The 20,072-nt window shown below is 40.3% G+C and overlaps 1 protein-coding gene across 1 annotated transcript in view; it reads right to left on the reverse strand.

Moving 5' to 3' along the window:
* Positions 1–19,812, reverse strand: part of ECT2L (epithelial cell transforming 2 like) — a 47,699-nt gene extending 27,887 nt beyond the window's left edge. Inside the window, 12 exon segments of the mRNA XM_042446942.1 lie at positions 19–51; positions 2,273–2,392; positions 3,433–3,601; positions 5,689–5,827; positions 6,905–7,002; positions 9,054–9,190; positions 9,484–9,736; positions 11,011–11,173; positions 13,115–13,227; positions 16,085–16,311; positions 18,451–18,523; positions 19,791–19,812. Coding sequence (XP_042302876.1) covers positions 19–51; positions 2,273–2,392; positions 3,433–3,601; positions 5,689–5,827; positions 6,905–7,002; positions 9,054–9,190; positions 9,484–9,736; positions 11,011–11,173; positions 13,115–13,227; positions 16,085–16,258 — 1,399 coding nt within the window. The 5' untranslated portion in view covers positions 16,259–16,311; positions 18,451–18,523; positions 19,791–19,812.
* Positions 19,813–20,072: the final 260 nt, after the last annotated feature.

A 20,072-nucleotide genomic window follows, 5' to 3' on the forward strand; every position in this document is an offset into this window, starting at 1 on the left:
ACTCCGGCTTAATAAAACGAGAGAGCTGAGGAAAGGCCTCCTGTCCTGCCTCTGGAAAATTAAGTCTTTTCTATATAATGTATATTGCACATCATTAAAATAGAAATCAGCATTATTTTCAGCATTAGGCTTGTAACCCTAAAATCTGTTAAATTTTGGAGAGGAAAATCATATACTGCATACCTTTGTTAACAAGCCTCTAAAGGAAAAGCTTCTTTTTACAAAAGTTTTTTTACACTCCCCAGTCCCCCCCTCCTCCTCCTCCTCTTCTGGGCTTGTAATAATAATAATAATAATAATAATAATAATAATAATAATAATAATATTTATACCCCGCTCTTCAGTCTTTAGCAGCATTGGCATTGGGAGGTTGATGAAGGAAGACTGGAGAAAAACAGACTTTTGGTGTTGAGGTGCAGCAGCATGTCTGCAGTAAATAATGCAATTAAAAAATAATAACCTTGAGCTGGGAAAGAGCAAGATTCTGTTCTAGCAAGTCCTACAGTAGCTGTGTGGACCTGCGTGCAACAGGCAAGTTAAACAACAGCTGCCTGCAGAATCCCTTACTGAGCACTTGTGAATGGCAAAAACAGAAAAGGGAGAGCAGATAAGCCTGTCTCACTAGCTGCTCACACCACGTTAAAAAAGCGAATAGATCTATATGTTGGCCATCAAAATGAAAATCATAAGAAAATTAGAAGCTGGTGAAATAAAACATCAGTCCTGGATTAATTTTGGAGGAAGGCTTCAAGTGATATCTAGAAGATTTGAAGCATTTGTGTTTACTCATGCATGGCTTATTTGGCCTGGTTGTTTCATTTCATATGTACATATTAGTTTGGAACAAAAGGTATGTTGAGCTATGCTGAACTGTGTAGGTGAAGGACCCTATCCCTATTCTTTCCATATTATTTCTGATTTCTGTACAGTGCTGTGTATAATTACAGCACTTTAGAAATAAAGTTTAATAATAATAATAATGATCATTCTGGTAACAAACATTTTGTTAAAGAAGTAATGCTCAGGAACATATTGACTTTATTAACTGAAGTATACTTGAATTTATGCATCCATAGTGCAGTAGAAGTTTTCATTACAGATTTTTCTTACATAACTGCACCACATATTTTTAGAAACCAAGGAAACAGAGAAGATTCACTGAACTTTTACTGAGGTTATATTTCATCCTCTAATGTTCATTTTATCCTCTAATTAATATTGTGGTCAAAGAATTATTTTCCCCAACCTTAATTGGGAAAAGTTTTGGAGCAAGAATTCTCTGATCATTGCATGAATGAATTTATTTATGTTTTTCTCTTTCCCTTTTTTGCTTTACCTTTTGGATTGTAAAGCTGCAGGGGCAGGAACTGACTTTTTAACTGACGTTATGTCTGCCACTCTGGGAGCCTTTTCAGTTGATAAATGGGGAAATTAATAAATGCATTCACTTGGACATTAAGATGAAGTAATTGTACACTGTGAAGTTGAAGACTTTCATGGCCGGCATCCATAGTTTTTTGTGGGGGTTTTGGGACTATGTGGCCATGTTCTAGAAGAATTTATTCCTGATGTTTCGCCAGCAGCTGTGGCTGGCATCTTCAGAGAATGATGCCAGCCACAGATGCTGGTGAAACGTCAGGAATAAACTCTTCTAGAACATGGCCACATAGCCCCCAAAATCCACAAAAAACTATAATTGTACATTGTTGGTGAATAATGCCCCTTTGCCTTGTTCAGATCCATCAAAAGAAATCCCATAACCATATTTCTGTAGAGATATCCTATAATGAAGAGGAACACAGAGGATGCAGGAGGGAGAACTGATTTCTAGACATTTTCATTTTCAGTGGAAACAAAAATGACAAATAAGAAGCTGAAGTAAAAGCAACAGCAATGTTGCACTTCAGGGTCAATTCTAAAAGAAACATTTCCAGCACATAAATGAGTGGCTTACAGGAGAACAGTATATCAAGTGTGTTAAACTGATACCATGAGGATTTCCTGACAATATAAACAGAAAGGATAAGTAACTGCCAGGCTGTTCTGGATGTCAGTGATAGTTATCTCAGACACAGATGGCGGCCCAAGTGGAAACGGCAGAATATTTACAAAATGTATTGAAGCTTCTTCACCAAAGGCAGCGGCTTTACAACAAGTGTTTGATGTTTAAGGCAGAATAAAATCTGTGTTGGTTCATTATTGGTTTTTTGTTGTTGTTGTTTTTAAAGCCTTTTGTAAGCAAAGGAAATGAGGTTAAGCACACAGAACTGACCTGAAGCTGCCAAGGGAACAAAGATATCTATAGTGCCACCTTCTTTTACACAGCTTTTTAACTTCTCCCAAAAGTCTCTCACTTCAGGCTTAAGCAGATTCTTGACACTGATTCTGTGGCCTGTATGAAATTAAGTCAGACAACAAAGAAAATATAGGGTAACTGGGGACTATCTCATAACATAAATGCTGCGCTTTTAAATTAAGAATTTTGAAGAATACACCCAAACCAGAACCATTTTTGGGCCAATATTCAGGGAAGAGGAAAGATCTAAATTAACACTATACCCTTTCCCTATATTCTAATGACTGTTTTCTTCCCCTTCTCTGAAGAAACCTCTGAAGCCCATTCTCACTTTGTAAAGACGTGGATGTTACATAGGATGTTCTAACAGCAGGCTGCCTCTGCTATTAAATGCCAGCTTGTTGTTATACTTTTTTTTTAGATTGTAAGCCTGAGGGCAGGGAACCATCTAATTCAAAATAATAATAATTGTAAGCTGCTCTGAGAACCTCTAGGGCTGAAGGGTGGGGTATAGATACCGTAAATAAAATAAAATAAATAAATAATACTTGGCAGCTTCGGTTTATTTTTGTAGAAGTCTTCTAGTCGGATAGGAAATTCCATTTGTGATATTGTTATACCTTTGTTTTGGGGAAAGAGGATTAATTACAAATAAATAGTTGTTTGTCACTTGTTATTACCAAACTCTGTGTAATATGACTCGCAGGCCCCATGAAATACATTAATGGAATTTCATGGACATAAAAGGGAAGTGTTGAAGCTTCTGAAATAGCAAAGGGAGCAAAAGATTGCTTATAAAGGGTTGTTGAAATCAAGAGAGTCTGCAAGGATTTAGTGTTATTAGTAGTAACAAACAGTCTTGCCTCATTTTAACGTATTTCATGTAACTTTAGGCTTCTTTTCTCTGAATGCCTTTTTTGCACATTTGCCTGGGAAAGAGGTGAATTAGAACGATGTTCAAGGTTGTTTCATTGACTCCAACATATCTCCAAGTGAGATCAGACTCCAGGTGACCAAAGCTTATTATTAGAAGAAACAAGCTTGCCGAATACATGTATCTCCTCCATACAATATTGCTCTGTAAAGCCAAATAATGTGTGATCAGGTTGGGTGTTACTATTGTTTAATGAACCCACCTTGAAGCAGGTTAATTCCCCTAGAATTTCCATTACTGAAAATCCCAATACTCTTTGATATTTGGCCATCCAAGACCTTTTGCACATAAAAAAGGAGGCTTTCCAAGGTGCTGCTGCTAGGCTCATACACTATGGGGATGATTCCAGGCTTAACACTGTCCACGATCAACTAAAAGAAAAGAGAAAAGAAAGATAATTGTTGTTATGTGCCTTCAAGTCAACTCTGACCTATGGGTACCCTATCTATCCTAGGAAATGTGTTGAGAGGAGGTTTGCCATTGTCTTCGTTTTAGAGTGATGCTACATCTGCATTGTAGAAATGATGCAGTTTGAAACTGCTTTAACTGCCATGGCTGAATGCTATGGAATTCTACAATTTGTAGATCTGTGAAATTTTTAGCCTTTTCTGTCAGAGAGCTCTGGTACCACAACAAATTACAGTGTGCCCACGTCATACCAATTTTTGAGACTAGGCTTTGGCGAAGTAGGGCAATGGCTAAAAGAACAAGCCAACAAAGGATCAGGGAAAGGCCTGCAGAAATTAACCTGCTCTGTTCTCACTCTCTTTTGTATTTCCATTCTTTCCTCATCTATTTATTTCATAAGTGGTGATTTTAAAAAAAAAGTCTACTCCAGGACCTTTATTTTATCCCATTTAATCTTGGTCTGACAAGTTTTTCTGTTGCTTGGTGATGGTGGTTTTTCTGTCTATTTGTTTCTTTGTTTTCCTTGTCCTGGAACTCAAGACAGTTTACAAAATATTTTAAAAGGTTCTGGAGAAAAGCTCATTTTAGTAAAACATACAAAGTGTTTATATAATTAAACCATCAACAGAATTAAAAGCAATTTAAAACACCATTAAAAAGCAAGAAATAAGAACAGTATAGAATCCTATTAAAAGCCCTTCCAAATATACTATCAGTTTAAAAAGGCTTGTTGAAACAAACAATCAATAATCTTGATCTGAACTATGTAGTGCTTTATAGGTCATTACCAGCACTTTAAACTGTGCCTAGGTCAGTAGCCAATGGAAATGTTGTGACAAGGAAGCCATATCCTCCCTGTAAGGAGCCCTCAGTTAGCCATCTGCCTTCAGCTTGTTGGTCATAACTGAAGTTTCCAGTCACTCTACAAAGGCAGTCCTTTGTAGGGTTTGTAAGATATTACAATTACATAGGATGTCCCAGAGGTATGCGTCACTATGGCTAAAGGAGAGGTCTAACTGAATTTAAATGGCTCAGGGTTGAATCCAGGAATTCAACTACGTAAGTTGTGAACCTATGTCTACAAGGTAAGTACAATTCCATCCAGCACAGGCTGGATCCCTAATCATTATTCTATGGTCTGCCTTTGACTCACCAAGATCATCTCTGTTTTGTTTTGCTTAGGCATCAGTTTGTTCATTCTCATCCAGTCTATTACATCTAACAGGCACAAATTTAGGAGTTAAGTGGAAAGAAGAAACAGAATTGGGTATCATCAGCATACATGTGCCACTGGACCTCCAAACTATAGATAACCTCTTAGATGTGTATGTTAAATAGCATGCGGGACAAAACTAAACTCTGACATATGCCACAGGAATGGTCAGATGTAGAATAGGAGTCCCACAAATCACCTTTTGGGTTTGCCCCTCTGGAAAGGAATGAAGCCACTATAAAACAGTGCCTCAAAAACCTATCTCAATAAGGTGGCCTAGAAAGATACCATAATGAACAGTATCTAAAGTTGTTGAGAAGTCCAGAAGAACCTACAGGGGTGCACTCTTCCTGTCCAATTCCCATCACAGATCAAGGCAAATAAAGCTGTCTCCATCCTATAACCATGGCTGAAGCTAGATCCAAATAGATCTAGATAATTTATCTCAATCCAGGATCTCCTAGAGCTGAGAGGCTACTATATTAACAGTATAAGTGTTTTGCCCGGAAAGTAAATATTAGAAACTGAATGGTAGCTATCCAATAAAGTAGGATACAGGCAGGATTTTTTCAGCAACAGTCCTGTAAGCACATTGGAAACCTGTCCTGTAGTGAGGCACTAACCATTTCCTTTTAACCCCTTGGCCAAGCCCCGCATGGCGTTTAAAAGTCATGAAAGGGAAGTATTACTGGACAAGCAGGGGCCAAGGTTACACCCAGTTTAGTTTATCTTCACCCCTCCCTCCCAATGTTTTGGGAACAGACATGGGTGAGGAGATCAAGTCATCTGAAAGAATGGAGAAGGCAAAATACAAAGCCTCTGTAAAATCAATTATACCTCATAAGCAGGAACATGGGATGATATGAGGATCAGGTGTGGCTGAAGAGCATGTTCCTCATTAGGGCAGCTTCGAGAAACAGTCCAACAATTTCTGTGAGACATTATAGGATAAAAGCTGCTACCAGCAACATTTTTTCTATAAGAATAAAATTGAAAATCTAGGGTTAAAGTAACATACAAAGTTAATAGTTTTTACTATTAAAGACTAAAGAGAGAGATGCTTGAGTCTATGAAAGCTTATGGTACTCTCTTTCTCTCAGCTAGTCTCAAAGATGCTACAAGACCCCTTTGCATATTGATCTAGATTAACATGGCTATGTCTTTGAATTCTACCATTTCCAAGTAAATTTATCCAATTTGTATTCTGTAAGCCTATTAAAAGGATATAATTCAGTGACCAATTCTGAGGGACAGCAATGGCCATCAGACTCTTTTCTCCCTTTTTTTAACTGTATGCAAGTAAATACAAATTAAAAACATGCATATTTGCAAAATACCAGTTTACCAACCACACTTTAGTTAATGGGGGGATGTGAATATTTTAAGAAAATGCATGAAACTGAGGACATGAGGAAAATTATGTACCAAATACGTTCAGATTTCTGTGTAGGAATTTTTAAAAAGGGTCTTGTAATTCAGTATAGAACCTGGACGAGAAAGGAATGCTGGTGAGATTCTGAGACACACAACGAAAATGAGAGTGACAGATTTTCACAACCTTGTCTCTGGCTTCGTGAAAACTGACAGATAAGAGGACCCATGGAGAGAGGGAACACCAAGAGATCTCTGGATGCAGCCTTGAGCTCCCATATAGACCACCCAGCAGATTCAGATTCCAAATGAGCAATGATCTTGCTATACTTCTGCCTCAAGACCATTTGAGGGGTTTATGTAGATAAACTACATTTTTTCTATATAATTTGATACCTCCTCCTTTGGCCCTGAAACCACTACAGAAGCTTTGGTGGTGGTCTTTTCCTTAAGGAGACAACATTGTAGCTTTGACCAGTAAAAGACTTCACCAGGTACAAGTCTCCCTCCTTGGTAGTTGTGTGCAGGATGCCTAATGATCGAGAACTACACCAGTCCTGAGAGGTTTATTTAGGAAGGGGCTTGCTTACAACAAATAAGTATTTGATTCTCTCAGATACTTTACACATCAAATCCAGTTGCCTACATTTTTCGTGAAGATTTTAAATACGGCAACACTTACACAAGCTGCTTCTCTGCTGCCTGGCTGAATTTCACTTGTGATTTCAGTTCTTCAGAAAAAGGTTTTGAAAGTGTATCATTTGAGGAAGGCATTCTTTCCTAAAAGCATTTAGCAGAAAAATATGCTTTTAGGAACCAAATGGGTGTATACTTGGAAATACATATGTGTACGTTTGTGTGTGTGTGTGTGTAGGCCTGCAGGAGGCACTGAGTTTGTGGTGGCTTCATGAGTAGTCAGATTTGTTCAGAGGAAAGGTAGAGTGTCAATTTCCACAGCATGTATGTATGAATGTGGACTTCTGAACCCCCTCTTGAATGCCAGACTGGTTAAAGGACTGACCTTTCCCCCCAAAATGCAATCATACCCATTTCATACTACACAGTTATCATGCTGTGGTTCTATTTTAATTGCCATGGTTGAATCCTATGGAATCCTGGGATTTGTAGTTTGGTGAAGCACTGGAAGAGCTCTCAGTTTGAAATGCCCCTCCCTCAACTACAAATCCTAGGATTGCATGGCAGTTGAAGGAGAACCATAGTGCTATAATTGTACAGTGTGAAAGGACTCCCTGTCTGCTTTCATATTTAGGTAAGAAAACTAATCGTTATTAAGAGAAATAAACTGAGGTAGAAAAATAGATCCAGTTCTAAATAATTAGCTAGACCAAAGAGCCAGGGGAGGCATGTTTATCCTTTGCTTTTGGAACAAAATTATTATATCTTCCCCTCCTTGGAGGATGTGGGGGAAGAAGTGAGGGAAAATGACATTGGAAACTTGAATAACATCAGCCAATGCCTGAAAGACAGTCAGTTATGGTTCTGCATAAAGTCCAGAAACCTGTGGAGATCTATCTCTCTGTCTGCTCCTTCTTATAAAAACATACGCACCTTGCTCATAAGCTAACCTACATCTCTGCCACCTTTAACAGTGCTTGCCATCTGCATATCGCTTCCTCTTGATTTTTCTCAACCAGGGAAGAAAACCAGGAACAGATTCAGGGTGAGGAAGTGTGAGAAATTCCAGCAACATCCTCTATTTGCTCCTTATTGTAGGAGCAAAGAGGTTACTGAACAGTGTGAGTCTTCCATTTCCGCAGTCTGGGCTAGCTGGTTTGTGGAAAGCCAAAGACACATATGTTAGGGAAGCAATTGTTGACTCAAGCCCTTTTGAGTGCCTCACTGAATGAAATGAATTGACATCTATTCTGGACAAGGGCAAGCAACAGAAAGTTTGGATGAGCAAGGATTATAAGCAAATTGGCTTTTCATTGTTTAAGGCTAGTACATAGGGACACAGGGAAATGCTTATATTGAATCAGACAATTGGCCCATGTACCCAACTACCATTGATCCCTCCAGGATTTCCCCCCCTTAGAATCATAGAATCATAGAGTTGGAAGAGACCGCACAGGCCATCCAGTCCAACCCCCTGCCATGCAGGAAATCCAATCAAAGCATCCCCAATAGATGGCCATCTAGCCTCTGCTTAAAGACCTCCAAGGAAGGAGATTGGATGAACCCTTGGCCAAGCCCCCCATAGCTTTTAACAAGCCATGAAAGCCAACGTCTAAGCAGGATTTTTTTTTCCCTAGCCCTGCCTGTGGATCTTTCATACTATACAATTACAAGGCTAGAATTTCACTTTAACTGTCATGGCTCTTTGTTAAGGAAACCTGGAGTCTGCGATTTAGGGAATGGCATTGGGAATTCTCAGCCAGAGAGCTCGAATACCTCACCAAACTGCAAATCTTGGAATTCTACAAAATGCAGTCATTACAGTTCAAGAGGAATCATAGTGCTATATTTGTGCAGTGTGAAAGAATGTTTGATGATTTCTCTTCCAAGAATCAGGACCAACCCTTCTCAGCCTCCCAGATCAGATGATATTGGTGTGTTCAGAATGGCATGACTATGATAATGAAGTTCCTGCCAGGCAGATAGGACTCCGGCCAAGTGGCATCTTTTTCACAGGCAGCAGTAGGGATCTCGTGGGAATAGAGGGGCTGGATATCAGAGGTACTCTTCATGTCTTCATTTGCTAAGCTCTTTTACCGAAAATAGCTTCTTGACAAGAGATTAGACTCAAATTAAGCTCTCTGTAAGCATGCTCAAAAGCAAACTATACAGTCAGACAATAATGAGTATAATACCTTTGCCAGTAACACTGCCGCAGGCAATCTAGTTCGGTCATGGATAGTCTGTGACAAACTCAATTGGCATCCATGTCTGTAAAATCCTGAGCTCCATGTTCCACTTAACCACGGGGGACGAGCTTTCAACAATTCCGCTGAGAAATTAGAAATCAGACAATGCCATTTAATCCTACAGATTTTGAAAGGAGCACAAATCTCATGCTGACTGTGTTTATCTCTGGGATTGCTACATTATGCAACCATTATGAAATCCATCATCCCTCACTATTAGATGATAGGAAGTTTAGCCCAGTAACATTGCAACATTCCCCAGCCCTACTATACATGTCTATTCAGGGCAATGAGTCCCATTGAGTTCAATGACACTTTACTCTTAGGTAAATCCTTTAGTAATAACTGAAGAAAGTTACAGTCTTCCTTAACTTACTCTTGTGTAGTGCCATTCGTTCTCTAATAATTTTTCGCAGATGTTTTGCATACAGTCTCTCTTGTTGATCTTCATACTGTGTTTTATGTTCTCCAAGGATTCCATAGGTTCCAGTGGCTTCCCTGGGAGTTAATCGATCCACATCAGTTGCATATGCAATATAATGTTGCTTCCAAGCCCCATATTCATTTTTTTCTGGAGTATAGGGAAGAAACCATCCTAAGGTAATACATTTTGGCATCCACAGACAATCCTATGGAGAAGAAAGTAAAAAACAAAGATACATTTCCAAAGAGAAGCTATTATTAAACAGTGTGTTTTTTAAAAAGGAAAACCTGGAATGGATTTTCCACCTCATTGACATGGAAACAACCACATACAATGAGCAAATAACCAGTCACACTGTTTCAGCCTGACCTACCTCACAGGGCGATTGTGAGAACAAGGTGGGGAGGAGGTGAAACACCTATACTGCCTTGAGCAAATAGGAAGAAAAGTGGGATATAAATTTAACAATAAACAAATAAAGCAGCCTTGTTTCATTAGTGAACATAAGCCCTATTCCAGGGTTATCACTTCTTCAAAGAGGAATATGGGAGCAATGCTGCACTAAGTGGTTTTACATATGAATGCCACTCCCTGCTGACATTTGTTGTGTATCAAAGCTTCATAACATTATTACAGGAACAAAAATTCCCAAAATCTTCCAGCTGGGAGTCCAAAGAGGTAATTTTCCCATGATCCACTGTTCTGTTGTTGGCTGTTTATCGATCCATTTCCTGTACAGTGGTGCCTCGGGTTACAAAATTAATTCGTTCCGCCATTCCTTTCATAACCCGAAAATTTCGTAACCCGAAACACTTTTTCGTTAGCACTGGAAAGCCTATAGCTGCACTTTGCAGCATTTGAATTTCGCGCCGAAATGAATTTCATAACCCGAAAAATATTTCGTAACCCGAAACAGTTTTTGCCAATCCAACTTTTTCGTATCCCGGAAATTTCGTAACCCGATCATTTCGTATCCCGAGGCACCACTGTATTGCTATGTACTGTATATGTATTATCCTACTTGTGAGTATGTATTTTCCCTGGATAATGATTAACCTTCCATTTTGAAGCCAAGCCCTCCCTTCAGTCCATCTGCCTTGGTCCAGGCCTCGGAGGTTGAGAGGAACTGCTGGACCTCTTACCCTTTCCCGTCACCACTCCCTTCTCCTTCTGTGTCATGTCTTTTTAGATTGTAAGCCTGAGGGCAGGGAATCGTCTAACTAAAAAAATTGCATGTACAGCGCTGTGTACATTTACAGCACTTCATAAATAAAGGTTAATAATAATAATAATAATAATAATAATAATAATAATAAATAAATGCAGACACTCAGCCTGAATGGTTCTACTCCCACAAGAGCAATCAGAGCTTAAACAGGGTTAAAGCATGTCTTGGAAGCATAGCAACAATGTCCTGTTTTGTACTGAATGAAAATCTACTATTGGCTCTAGTGAGGATCATAGGCAACCTGAGCATACCTGTTCTGTTAAAAACTTCCAGTGCCAGTTGACCTGGGCAGCAGCACAAAGATCCTTTGGGTTGAGAAAGGAGAAGATGTACAAAGATATGAATCGTGGAAGTAAGGCGGTGAAGTCCACTTTGGTCACTGGGATATTTTCTAAAAGCCATTGTTCAGCAAATCTGTAAAGGTTGGAGAAACAGTGCCATTCTAACTGTTTATTTACACTTAAGGTGATGTTTCCATAGGGTGCATTTATTGTAGAAATAATCCAAATAATAATTGGCACCGCTTTAAGTGTTCTAGCTCCATCCTATGGAATCCTGGGATTTGTAGCTTTACAAGGTCTTTAGCCTTCTCTGTCAAAGAGTGCTGGTGCCTCACAAAACTATAAATCCCAGGATTATATAAAATGGAGCCATGGCAATTAAGTGGTGTCAAACTGCATTATTTCAACAGTACAGACGCACCCATAGTCCTGGTTAAGTTAGTAACTGGGGGGATTATTGTCAAGAGACTCAGAAATATGAGACGGTGATATTGGCTGGTTTCAAATTTTGAGTAAGCCATGTTTTTTGTTCTAATCATAGTTAAGAGACCCACCATTGTTTCAGTTTCCAGACATACACAAACCATGGTTTCCAAAACTCCGGCAATCTGGTTTTTTTTAGTTACTTTTCTGTTCTTATGTTTCCTCTGCTCATGACTATGGTTTCAGAACCTGGTTCTTTGGCCTACATTTTGTGCAGCCCACCATTCCCTGAGGAAGTTCAGAGCAATTTTTCTGCATGCTTGTGGCAGTAGAAAACTTGAGGCTATTTTGCAAGTTACATATTTACAGAGACGTGTTTCTGGAAGATAGTAAGCAATGCAAATCTTCTCACCCAAAATTCAGATTTGGTCTATTGTGCTCTGTCCTAGAGAGACATTTGTATAACTATTGCTACAATTTCATAGCTCTGTATTTAGGGCAGCCATCAAAGGTCCTGACCAGAGACTCTGTGCCATTGTTCCCATAGATTATAACAAACAGAAAGTCAATAGAAGGGACCTTTCCTGATACAAAGTTAGAGCTATACCTGTTGGGTTCTGAATCTCAGTCATATTTCACAGGCTCAGACAACTTTCTGTTAGGCAATATAGATATTCCTGCCATCTCCTAGTCTTGGGTTTGCCTCACTTTTAAAGATTTCATTGACCATGTGAGACAAAGTTACTGGTTTCAGAAACTAAGGAGGGTTGGGCATAGTAGAAAACCACTAGGGAACAGTAAAAATTTGCTGCTGGATAGGGTTGCCATAATGGAGGACCTCGAAACCGGGACAAATGTAGGACAAGGTTTGAAAATGTAGGACATTTTTTTTTAATTTCCTGGCTAGGAAATTAAAAAAAAAAGTCCTAGATTTTTAAACCTTGTCCTCCTCCTCCTCCTCCCGGCCTGGGAGGGAGCCTAGGCCGGCTCCCAGGCCAAGAAGAGCGGGGGGAAGCCTGACATCGCGGCGATCGCCGCGGTGGGAAGCGGCCTGCTCCTCCTCCTGGCCTGGGAAGAAGCCTCCACCGGCTCCCAGGTCGGGAAGGAGGCAGGGGCCGCTCCTCATCACGGCAATCGCCGCGGTGGGAAGCGGCCTTCTTCTCCTCCCTGGCCTCGCGGAGGCCTTGAGGACCCCGCGGCCAGAGCTCCGACCGCGGAGCCGCCTCGAAGGCCTCGCTGGGGCCCGGGAGGGAGCGTCTCTGCGGCTGGAGCTCCAGCAAGGCCTTGGAGCCGCCGCGGGGGCTGAGGTGGCCACGGTGGGTGGGGCCGTCCCGGTTTGGGCACCAAACCGGACCGGGACCGGGTTGGCCCCTCCCAAACCGGGATTGTCCCGCCCCCCGGCGGGATATGGCAACCCTACTGCTGGAGCTTTTAAACAATTTGAAATTTCCTGCCTGAAATCTTGAAGAACTGCTGCCGGTCAGGCTTAGAATTACCAAGCTGGAAGGGCCAAAGGTATGACTCAGAATAAGGCAGTTTCTTATGTTCCTAACTCAGCACAAATACAAAAGCATTGGCTAGAGTAATAGATTCATATTATAGGAGCCACCCTTTTTCCTTTTTCACAAAGCAGCACTTGTTGTGCACTTACTTCACTTGTGACTTGTTGCATTTGGTGAATATCTGGTGGAGAAACTCTTTGCGCTGTCTGTCTGTCCACAGGTCAAACCAGTAACTTATAAGCCTGATTCTTTCCTGAAAGAGCTAAACAAAGCCACACACAAAATTCAGGACAGTTCAGTTAGCACACAGCACTAGAACTTTCCATTTCTTGTCAGTATTCCCTGGGAGTTGAACCCTTTTACACTCTACCCCTTGGAACACTATTGAATTATTGTCAGACCAGGTCCTTGCTGGCCTGTGGGTTTTTTTTAGAATGGGTAAGTCAGCATTCCTGCATTTCCCCTGACACTCATCATCTCCGGGAATCTCAAGAAACTGTGGCTCCCATGGCAGGAAGCCTCCTCAGTGTTATTGCTGTCATTGTTCCAAGCAGTAGCCAGCTTCTTTTTCTGATATAAGGATGAAAAATACATAATTTGGACACTGAACATACTTCCTTTGATTATAGTACCTACAATTTCATCCCCACCAAGGGGAAATCAAATACATCTTTGTAAGTAGTTTTGTTACCGTGCAAGGAATTGGATTCATCACTGCATGAGGATGGAAAATGATCCACGCACTTTGTCTCAGTATTGTGAGACAAAAAGAGCAGCCCTTTTACTATTGTAACTGAAAGTTATGTCAGAGATGCATCCTTTCGACTTCTAGCTCAAATTTGCACTGCATTGTCTAGGTGCTGACAGATATCCTGATTGTAAGAGGAAAAATGGAAAGAGAAAGAACACTCAAATATTAGTGAATGATTGATAGACTTGTTGGAAGCCATTGAGATGGATAAATTAACATGTTCAATCAATAATAAATGAAGAGAAAAAGTAGAAAAAGATTGGGAAGAACTGACAAACTTCCATAAAAAACAGTTCGAAACAAACTAGAATAACAAATGGTAAAAAAAAAATCTTAAGGTAATCAACAACCAGATCTCAAATTTAAAATACAAAAGCATAAAACCCTAAAGGATTACATTAACTACATCTTCAAATAAAGAAGTACTCAAGCATAAGAACAGACAGGCCAAAATAAAGCTGCTTTGGGTCACTTTGGAGGTATGCAGTAGCTCACACCATCTAATACCTTTAAAATCTATAAAAAGGAGGAAGAGAGGGAGAGAAGGGGGAAAAACTGAAGTATGGCAACACCTTCATGGTAACTGGGTTTCACTGTATCATGAGCTTTTGCAGATAGCCACATTAACTGCTATGGAATTCTGGGAATTGTAGTTTATTGTGGCACCAGAGCTCTCTGACAGAGGAGGTTGAATATCTCACAAAACTACAGTTCCCAGAATTCTCTAGCACTGAGCCACAAAAGCTCATGAATCATGATACGGTGAAACCAATTACCATGAAGCTACTGGGCTGCAATTAGAAATTAGATGGATAGAAGAGACATAATTGGGTATCATCAGGATATTATTGACATCAGAATCCGAAACTCCAGATAACTTTTCTCAGCATTTTCATGTGTATGTTGAACAGCATGGTGACAAAACTGAGCCCCAAAGGATCCCACAAACAAATAGTCAAGGCACTGAACAGGAATCCTGCAGCAGTCACTCTGAGTTCTTCCCTTCAAGAAGGACTGAAACCATGTCAAAAAATACATCCGAGTCCTATTTCAGAGAGGTGGCTCAATGGATACCATGGTACAGTAGAACCAACAGAGACACACTTACCTATCAGGGTGTCTAAAGTCGTTTCTGTTCTGTAGCTAGGCCTGAAGCCAGCTTGAAATAGATCTAGATAATTGTTTTCATCTCAGAAATACTGGTGCTGCTCTAGAACAGGAATGGGCAACTCTGGAAAGCTAGGGAGCTGCCTTTGTTGCTCAGGAGATTTTTTTTGTTTACCCTGGGGAGCTCTGGGAGCCACAAGAGCAGTCTCATGGAATATATGCAGCTTGTTTTCTGCAGCTCTAGAGAACAGGACCTGGAGCAATGGATTAAACTACAGGAAAAGAGGTTCCACATCAATATTAGGAAGAACTTCCTGACAGTAAAAGCGATTTGACAGTAGAACACACTCCCTTAGAGTGTGCCAGAGTTTCTTCTTTGGAGGTTTTTAAAGAGAGGCTGGATGGCCATCTGTTGGGGGTGCTTTGATTCTGTGTACCTGCATGGATGGCCCTTGGGGTCTCTTCCAACTCTATGAAACACACTTACAAGCCCCTGCTCTAGAACCTTGCCCAAGAAAGGAATATTGGAGACTTGATGCAACACTCTAGTATGGTAGGGATCAGAGAGTCCCCCCCCCCCCCTCCCAACTGCTTTTAGACAAGTTGGGAAGCTGCCTTGCCACAGTGAAGCATTCACTATCCCCCTAACTCACTCACTCAGTCCCTCACTGGCAGTTTTTGAGAGACAGAAAGGGCACAAGTCCAGCATGCATATTCTGGTTTTCACCTCCCCAAGAATCCTGTCCACATTCTCGGATTGCACAAACTGAAATTCTCCAATAAAACAAGAAGTGAGAAGCCGAGTTTACATCCATTGGACCTATATCATCTACAGACATTATGAGCTTCTTTGCAGCTGTCTGCCCAAAGGTCTTCTTTCACTTCTTGCAAGACACAGTGTAGAAGGCCACCTAACCACTCAAGTTTGTTTGAGCTATTTGTATGAGTTCAGTAAACTTTAACTTAAAAAGGTCAAGGTAGTCCCTTGACATGAATGTCTAGTCGTAACCGACTGTAGGGAGTGGATGCTTGTCTCCGTTACTAAGCCAAAGAACCAGCACTGTTCAAAGACAAATCCAGTGGTCATGTGGCCAGCATGACTGCATCGAACACTGTTATCTATCTACCAAAGTGGTACTTACTTATCTACTTGCATTTGCATGCTTTCGAACTGCTAGGTTGGCAGTTTGAAAGCATGAAAATGCAAGTAGATGAGTAAGTACCATTTCGGTGGGAAGATAACATCGTTGCCTTAACTTACCTGATTGTTAAGAGATTTGTTTTTAATAGGTGTCCATGAGCTGAATCTTGTATGCAGAAGTTCCATCTTCTGAGTTTGGTCTGAGTTCTTTGGGCCTCCTACAAGAAGACCTAAGCTTTCCAAATGCCATTGCTTAACACTGTATTGTGTAGGTGATGTGTAAGTTGTGGCCATTGTAGAACCAGCTGCACAGCTTCAGTTTCAAATAGGCTGCTGCTAGAGACCTCCTGAAAACAGAGGAAGGGTGTGACTTCTTCCTGGAGAATAAACTTTGCATACAAAATATGGTCTAAAAGCTCAATGCTAAAGTAGCATAATATGATGCATCTTGGTACAAAAAAGCTCTACCTTCACATATACATTCAAAGATATAGCCATGTTAGTCTGTAGAATCAGTGCATAGCACCTTTGAGACTAACTGAAAGAAAGAAGTTGGCAGCATGAGCTTTCGTAGACTAGTCTACCTCAGGTGCCCCCATATGCATCTGAGAAAGTAAATGTTAGTCTATGAAAGCTCATGCTGCCAACTTCTTTCTTTCAGTCTCAAAGGTGCTACAAGATCTCCTTTCACATATACATTGATATGCCCTGACATGGTTGAGACAGAACAAGAATAGAGAACTGGGGTTGTGATAGATAACTTGATGAAATGTTAACCCAGTGTCTGGCTGCTGTAAAAAATGAAAATATTCTTGGGTACTTTTAGAAAAGGAGTTAGAAACAGAACTGTGAATATTATATTGCCTTATTCAAATACATGGTGTGACCACAACTGGAATATGTGTACTGTTATTGGTACACAGTATATTGTAGAGATGGAAAAAATGCAGAAAAGGAATACCAAAAATGGCCAATGGACTTAAACATCTTATCTATGAGCACAGGTAAGAATGTTCAGGGTTGTTCAGATAAGGGGAAACAACAAGTAAGGAGAGATATCATACTAGAACTCAGAAGCATCCACTGAAATGGGAGAATCATAACAAATAACAGGATGTATTTCTTCACACAGCACATAGCTAACCTGTGGAATTCATTGCTTTGAGATGTAGTGATGGTTGCCAACTTGCACAGCTTCAAAAAGAAATTTGAGGAATTAATGGATGTTGGGGCCATCAGAAACACCATATGCTGTAGTCTGTGTTACAGAGGAAGGCAATGGCAAACCATCTCTGAGTATTCCTTGCCTAAGAAAACCTGTGAAATTCTTGAGGCTGCCCTATGTTGACAAGAAACCTGAAGGTACAAAAGCATGGGAGTGCCAACACTTTTTCCCACTTAAATCTGAGGGCTTTGGAAAAATTGAGGAGATATTTGGAGAAAGATATGACAGAAGGGTGTCATGGTTTGAGTGTTGGACTAGGACTCTAGGAGATGAGGGTTTGAATCACCATTCCTCCAGGGAAACTCATTGGGTGACCTGGGAGAAGTCACATTATCTCAGACATTTCTATATCGCTTATCAGTGAATACTGCACTTTCTAAGCAGTTTACAATCTGTAAGCTAAGTGCTCCCAACAAGCTGGGTATCATTTTGCCAACCTACAAAAAGATCGAAAGGCTGAGTCAACCTTGGAGCCCTGGGATCGAACTCACAATGTTGTGACGGCAGTACTGGCACTTAACCACTGTGCCACCAGAGCTTCTATGAATGGTGCATTCCAGTTACCATAAATTGGAAACAACCTGAAGGCACACAGCAGAAGCAGCAACACATGGATTCAACAACCTCAAGCAGCCCATATGCTACACTCCTCCTACCTCTGAGAGATCGTAAAAATGGCTGCTGGGTGCTTTCCCACTTGTTCTCCTCCTTGACAAAGCAAGCCCACCTTTGATTCAGTGAAATGACTGTAAAAGAGTATGAATATTTTTTCCCTAGGGCAACTGAAGGTAGAAGAACCTACTTATTGCTGTAATATGCAGTCTCCAGTTAAGCTGTCACTGAAGCCAGTCATGTAGAAGGCAAATTACTTTACTTCTCCTTGCCATTATTATTCAGTTTGCCTTGAATATGAACCTTTACAATTGGTGTCTGCTTAGAAGTATCATCCATGATTTAATTTGAATTTACTCGCAAATAAGTATGCATAGGATAAGAATGCATGTAGCCTTCATTACTCCTAGGAGTAATATATAAAAAGCTGTCTTAATCTCAGAGCCCCCAAACTGTTTTTAAGGTAGAGGTATTTAACCTCGATATGAAAGTCATTATACTTTTTCCTAGTGGTACGTACTTTTTAAAAACACTTAAAACATCCACCTCTTCACTCTTTTAAAAGCGAAAGCTGTGGACGTGACATCTTAAAAGATTAACAGGATTGTACATATAATATTCAAAATAAATGTAAAACAGATATATCTACCAAGTTGGAGGGACAGAGAATCTCCTGATGCAAAATCTTGAAGTGGTAACATTGGCCAATGACAATAATTTATCTAGATTGCTGAGAATAAAATGAGATCATGAAGAGCTCCAAAAGGTTTTCTCTAAACAGGGAGAATGGGATTTAAATGATATATGACCAAGTAAGTGAAAAACAAGATAGAGGTGCATTTGTAGCAATAAAATAAAATAAAATCACCCCATACCCACTGAGAGGAATTTGAGCTGGCATGCTCAAACTGACCAAGAGATTCTCTTAGACGTCCCCTCCATGTGTTCAGTGTAATTTTATTTTCCATGTAAATGTAGATAAGACACATTGCACGCAGCCTTCACTATTCATGGGAGGTCTCAACTATAACAGCTATACCAACAATATTTTTGTGCATAAGCATGTATATTTCTGATAATTCCTAACAATTTTAGAGGGAACTGAGCCCATTACTTAGTGTTAGGACTAAGTCTTGAGCCCCTCTGCCTACGCTTCTGCGACTCATGCTTTATGTTATACACTTCTATTCCACAATTCCTGGAGCAACATAGCCATTTGAGTAGACTAATTTTGCTAGTTGTTTCAGAGCTGCTCAGCTCCCACAGTCTAGGCTGGGGGGCAGCAAGCCCACCCAGGCCCTCTGTTCCAAGGCCCATGTATAACACCGAAGTATCACTTGTCACCATATCAGCCTTTACATCGCCAAATGACCAAACACATGGTTCTGAAGTTATTCTTTCTGCAGTTTTCCAAACTGTGTTTTCCCTAAATTTTAGAATCTAGCATGTTGAACAGTTGCTAAGTCAGCAGCTATAGGAAAGAGAAAAAAGATCACTCTAGTTGTTACTGCTTTTAATTAAAAAATATGCTTTTCCTTCTCAAAAGGCCTGCTGATTCAAAGATGAGATGCTTATGGCCTCCAAAAAGTAACACAACAGAATTGATCTGGGATGACTTTTGTTCTTGTTTTCAATCTCTTCTGTTGCTAGGCTGGCTCTAGAACACATTGTCTTGAAAGCTTCATTGCTAGCCTTAGGATAATTGCATTTGTTGCTCTGCATTTTTGGTACAATATCAGATTCATTAAGACACTGGTGTTGAACTGGAGTGTTAGCACAGTTCCCACTATTTATCCTTTGTAATTATTACAGTGATACATTATTGATTTTATTTCTTCCTTGTGGAAAGATGAAGCTACCACATTTTTTTGTCCATTCACTCTAAGAGTAAGACTATGAACTGCCATTTCTGAAACACAGTATAACAAAACAAAAGAGTTCATAGACCCTGTACCCCAACAGCTAATTGGAAGATCTATAGTACCTTACCTGAAGCAATGATGTTTTCCCCCGTAAAATGAAAGCTAGGACTGCTGTAGGATTGGCCGAAGGTCAGTTTTCCTCTCCATCTCCATAGGAACCAAAGTGCACAACACACTCTGGGCTTACAGCCAAGATTGACCGAGGCAGGACCAGAGGAAAGGGATTCTTTTATTACTCTGTCCTTATTCTGTACCAAATTACAGTAAGCCTTTAATGGCAATTAAATATGTGGATGTCAGCCTACATTTGATTAGGCTACAGCATTTTCTTCTGCTGGACTTCTGTGCC

The sequence above is a fragment of the Sceloporus undulatus genome, chromosome 1, assembly GCF_019175285.1.
Source record: "Sceloporus undulatus isolate JIND9_A2432 ecotype Alabama chromosome 1, SceUnd_v1.1, whole genome shotgun sequence".
In the NCBI taxonomy this organism is placed as follows: domain Eukaryota; kingdom Metazoa; phylum Chordata; class Lepidosauria; order Squamata; family Phrynosomatidae; genus Sceloporus; species Sceloporus undulatus.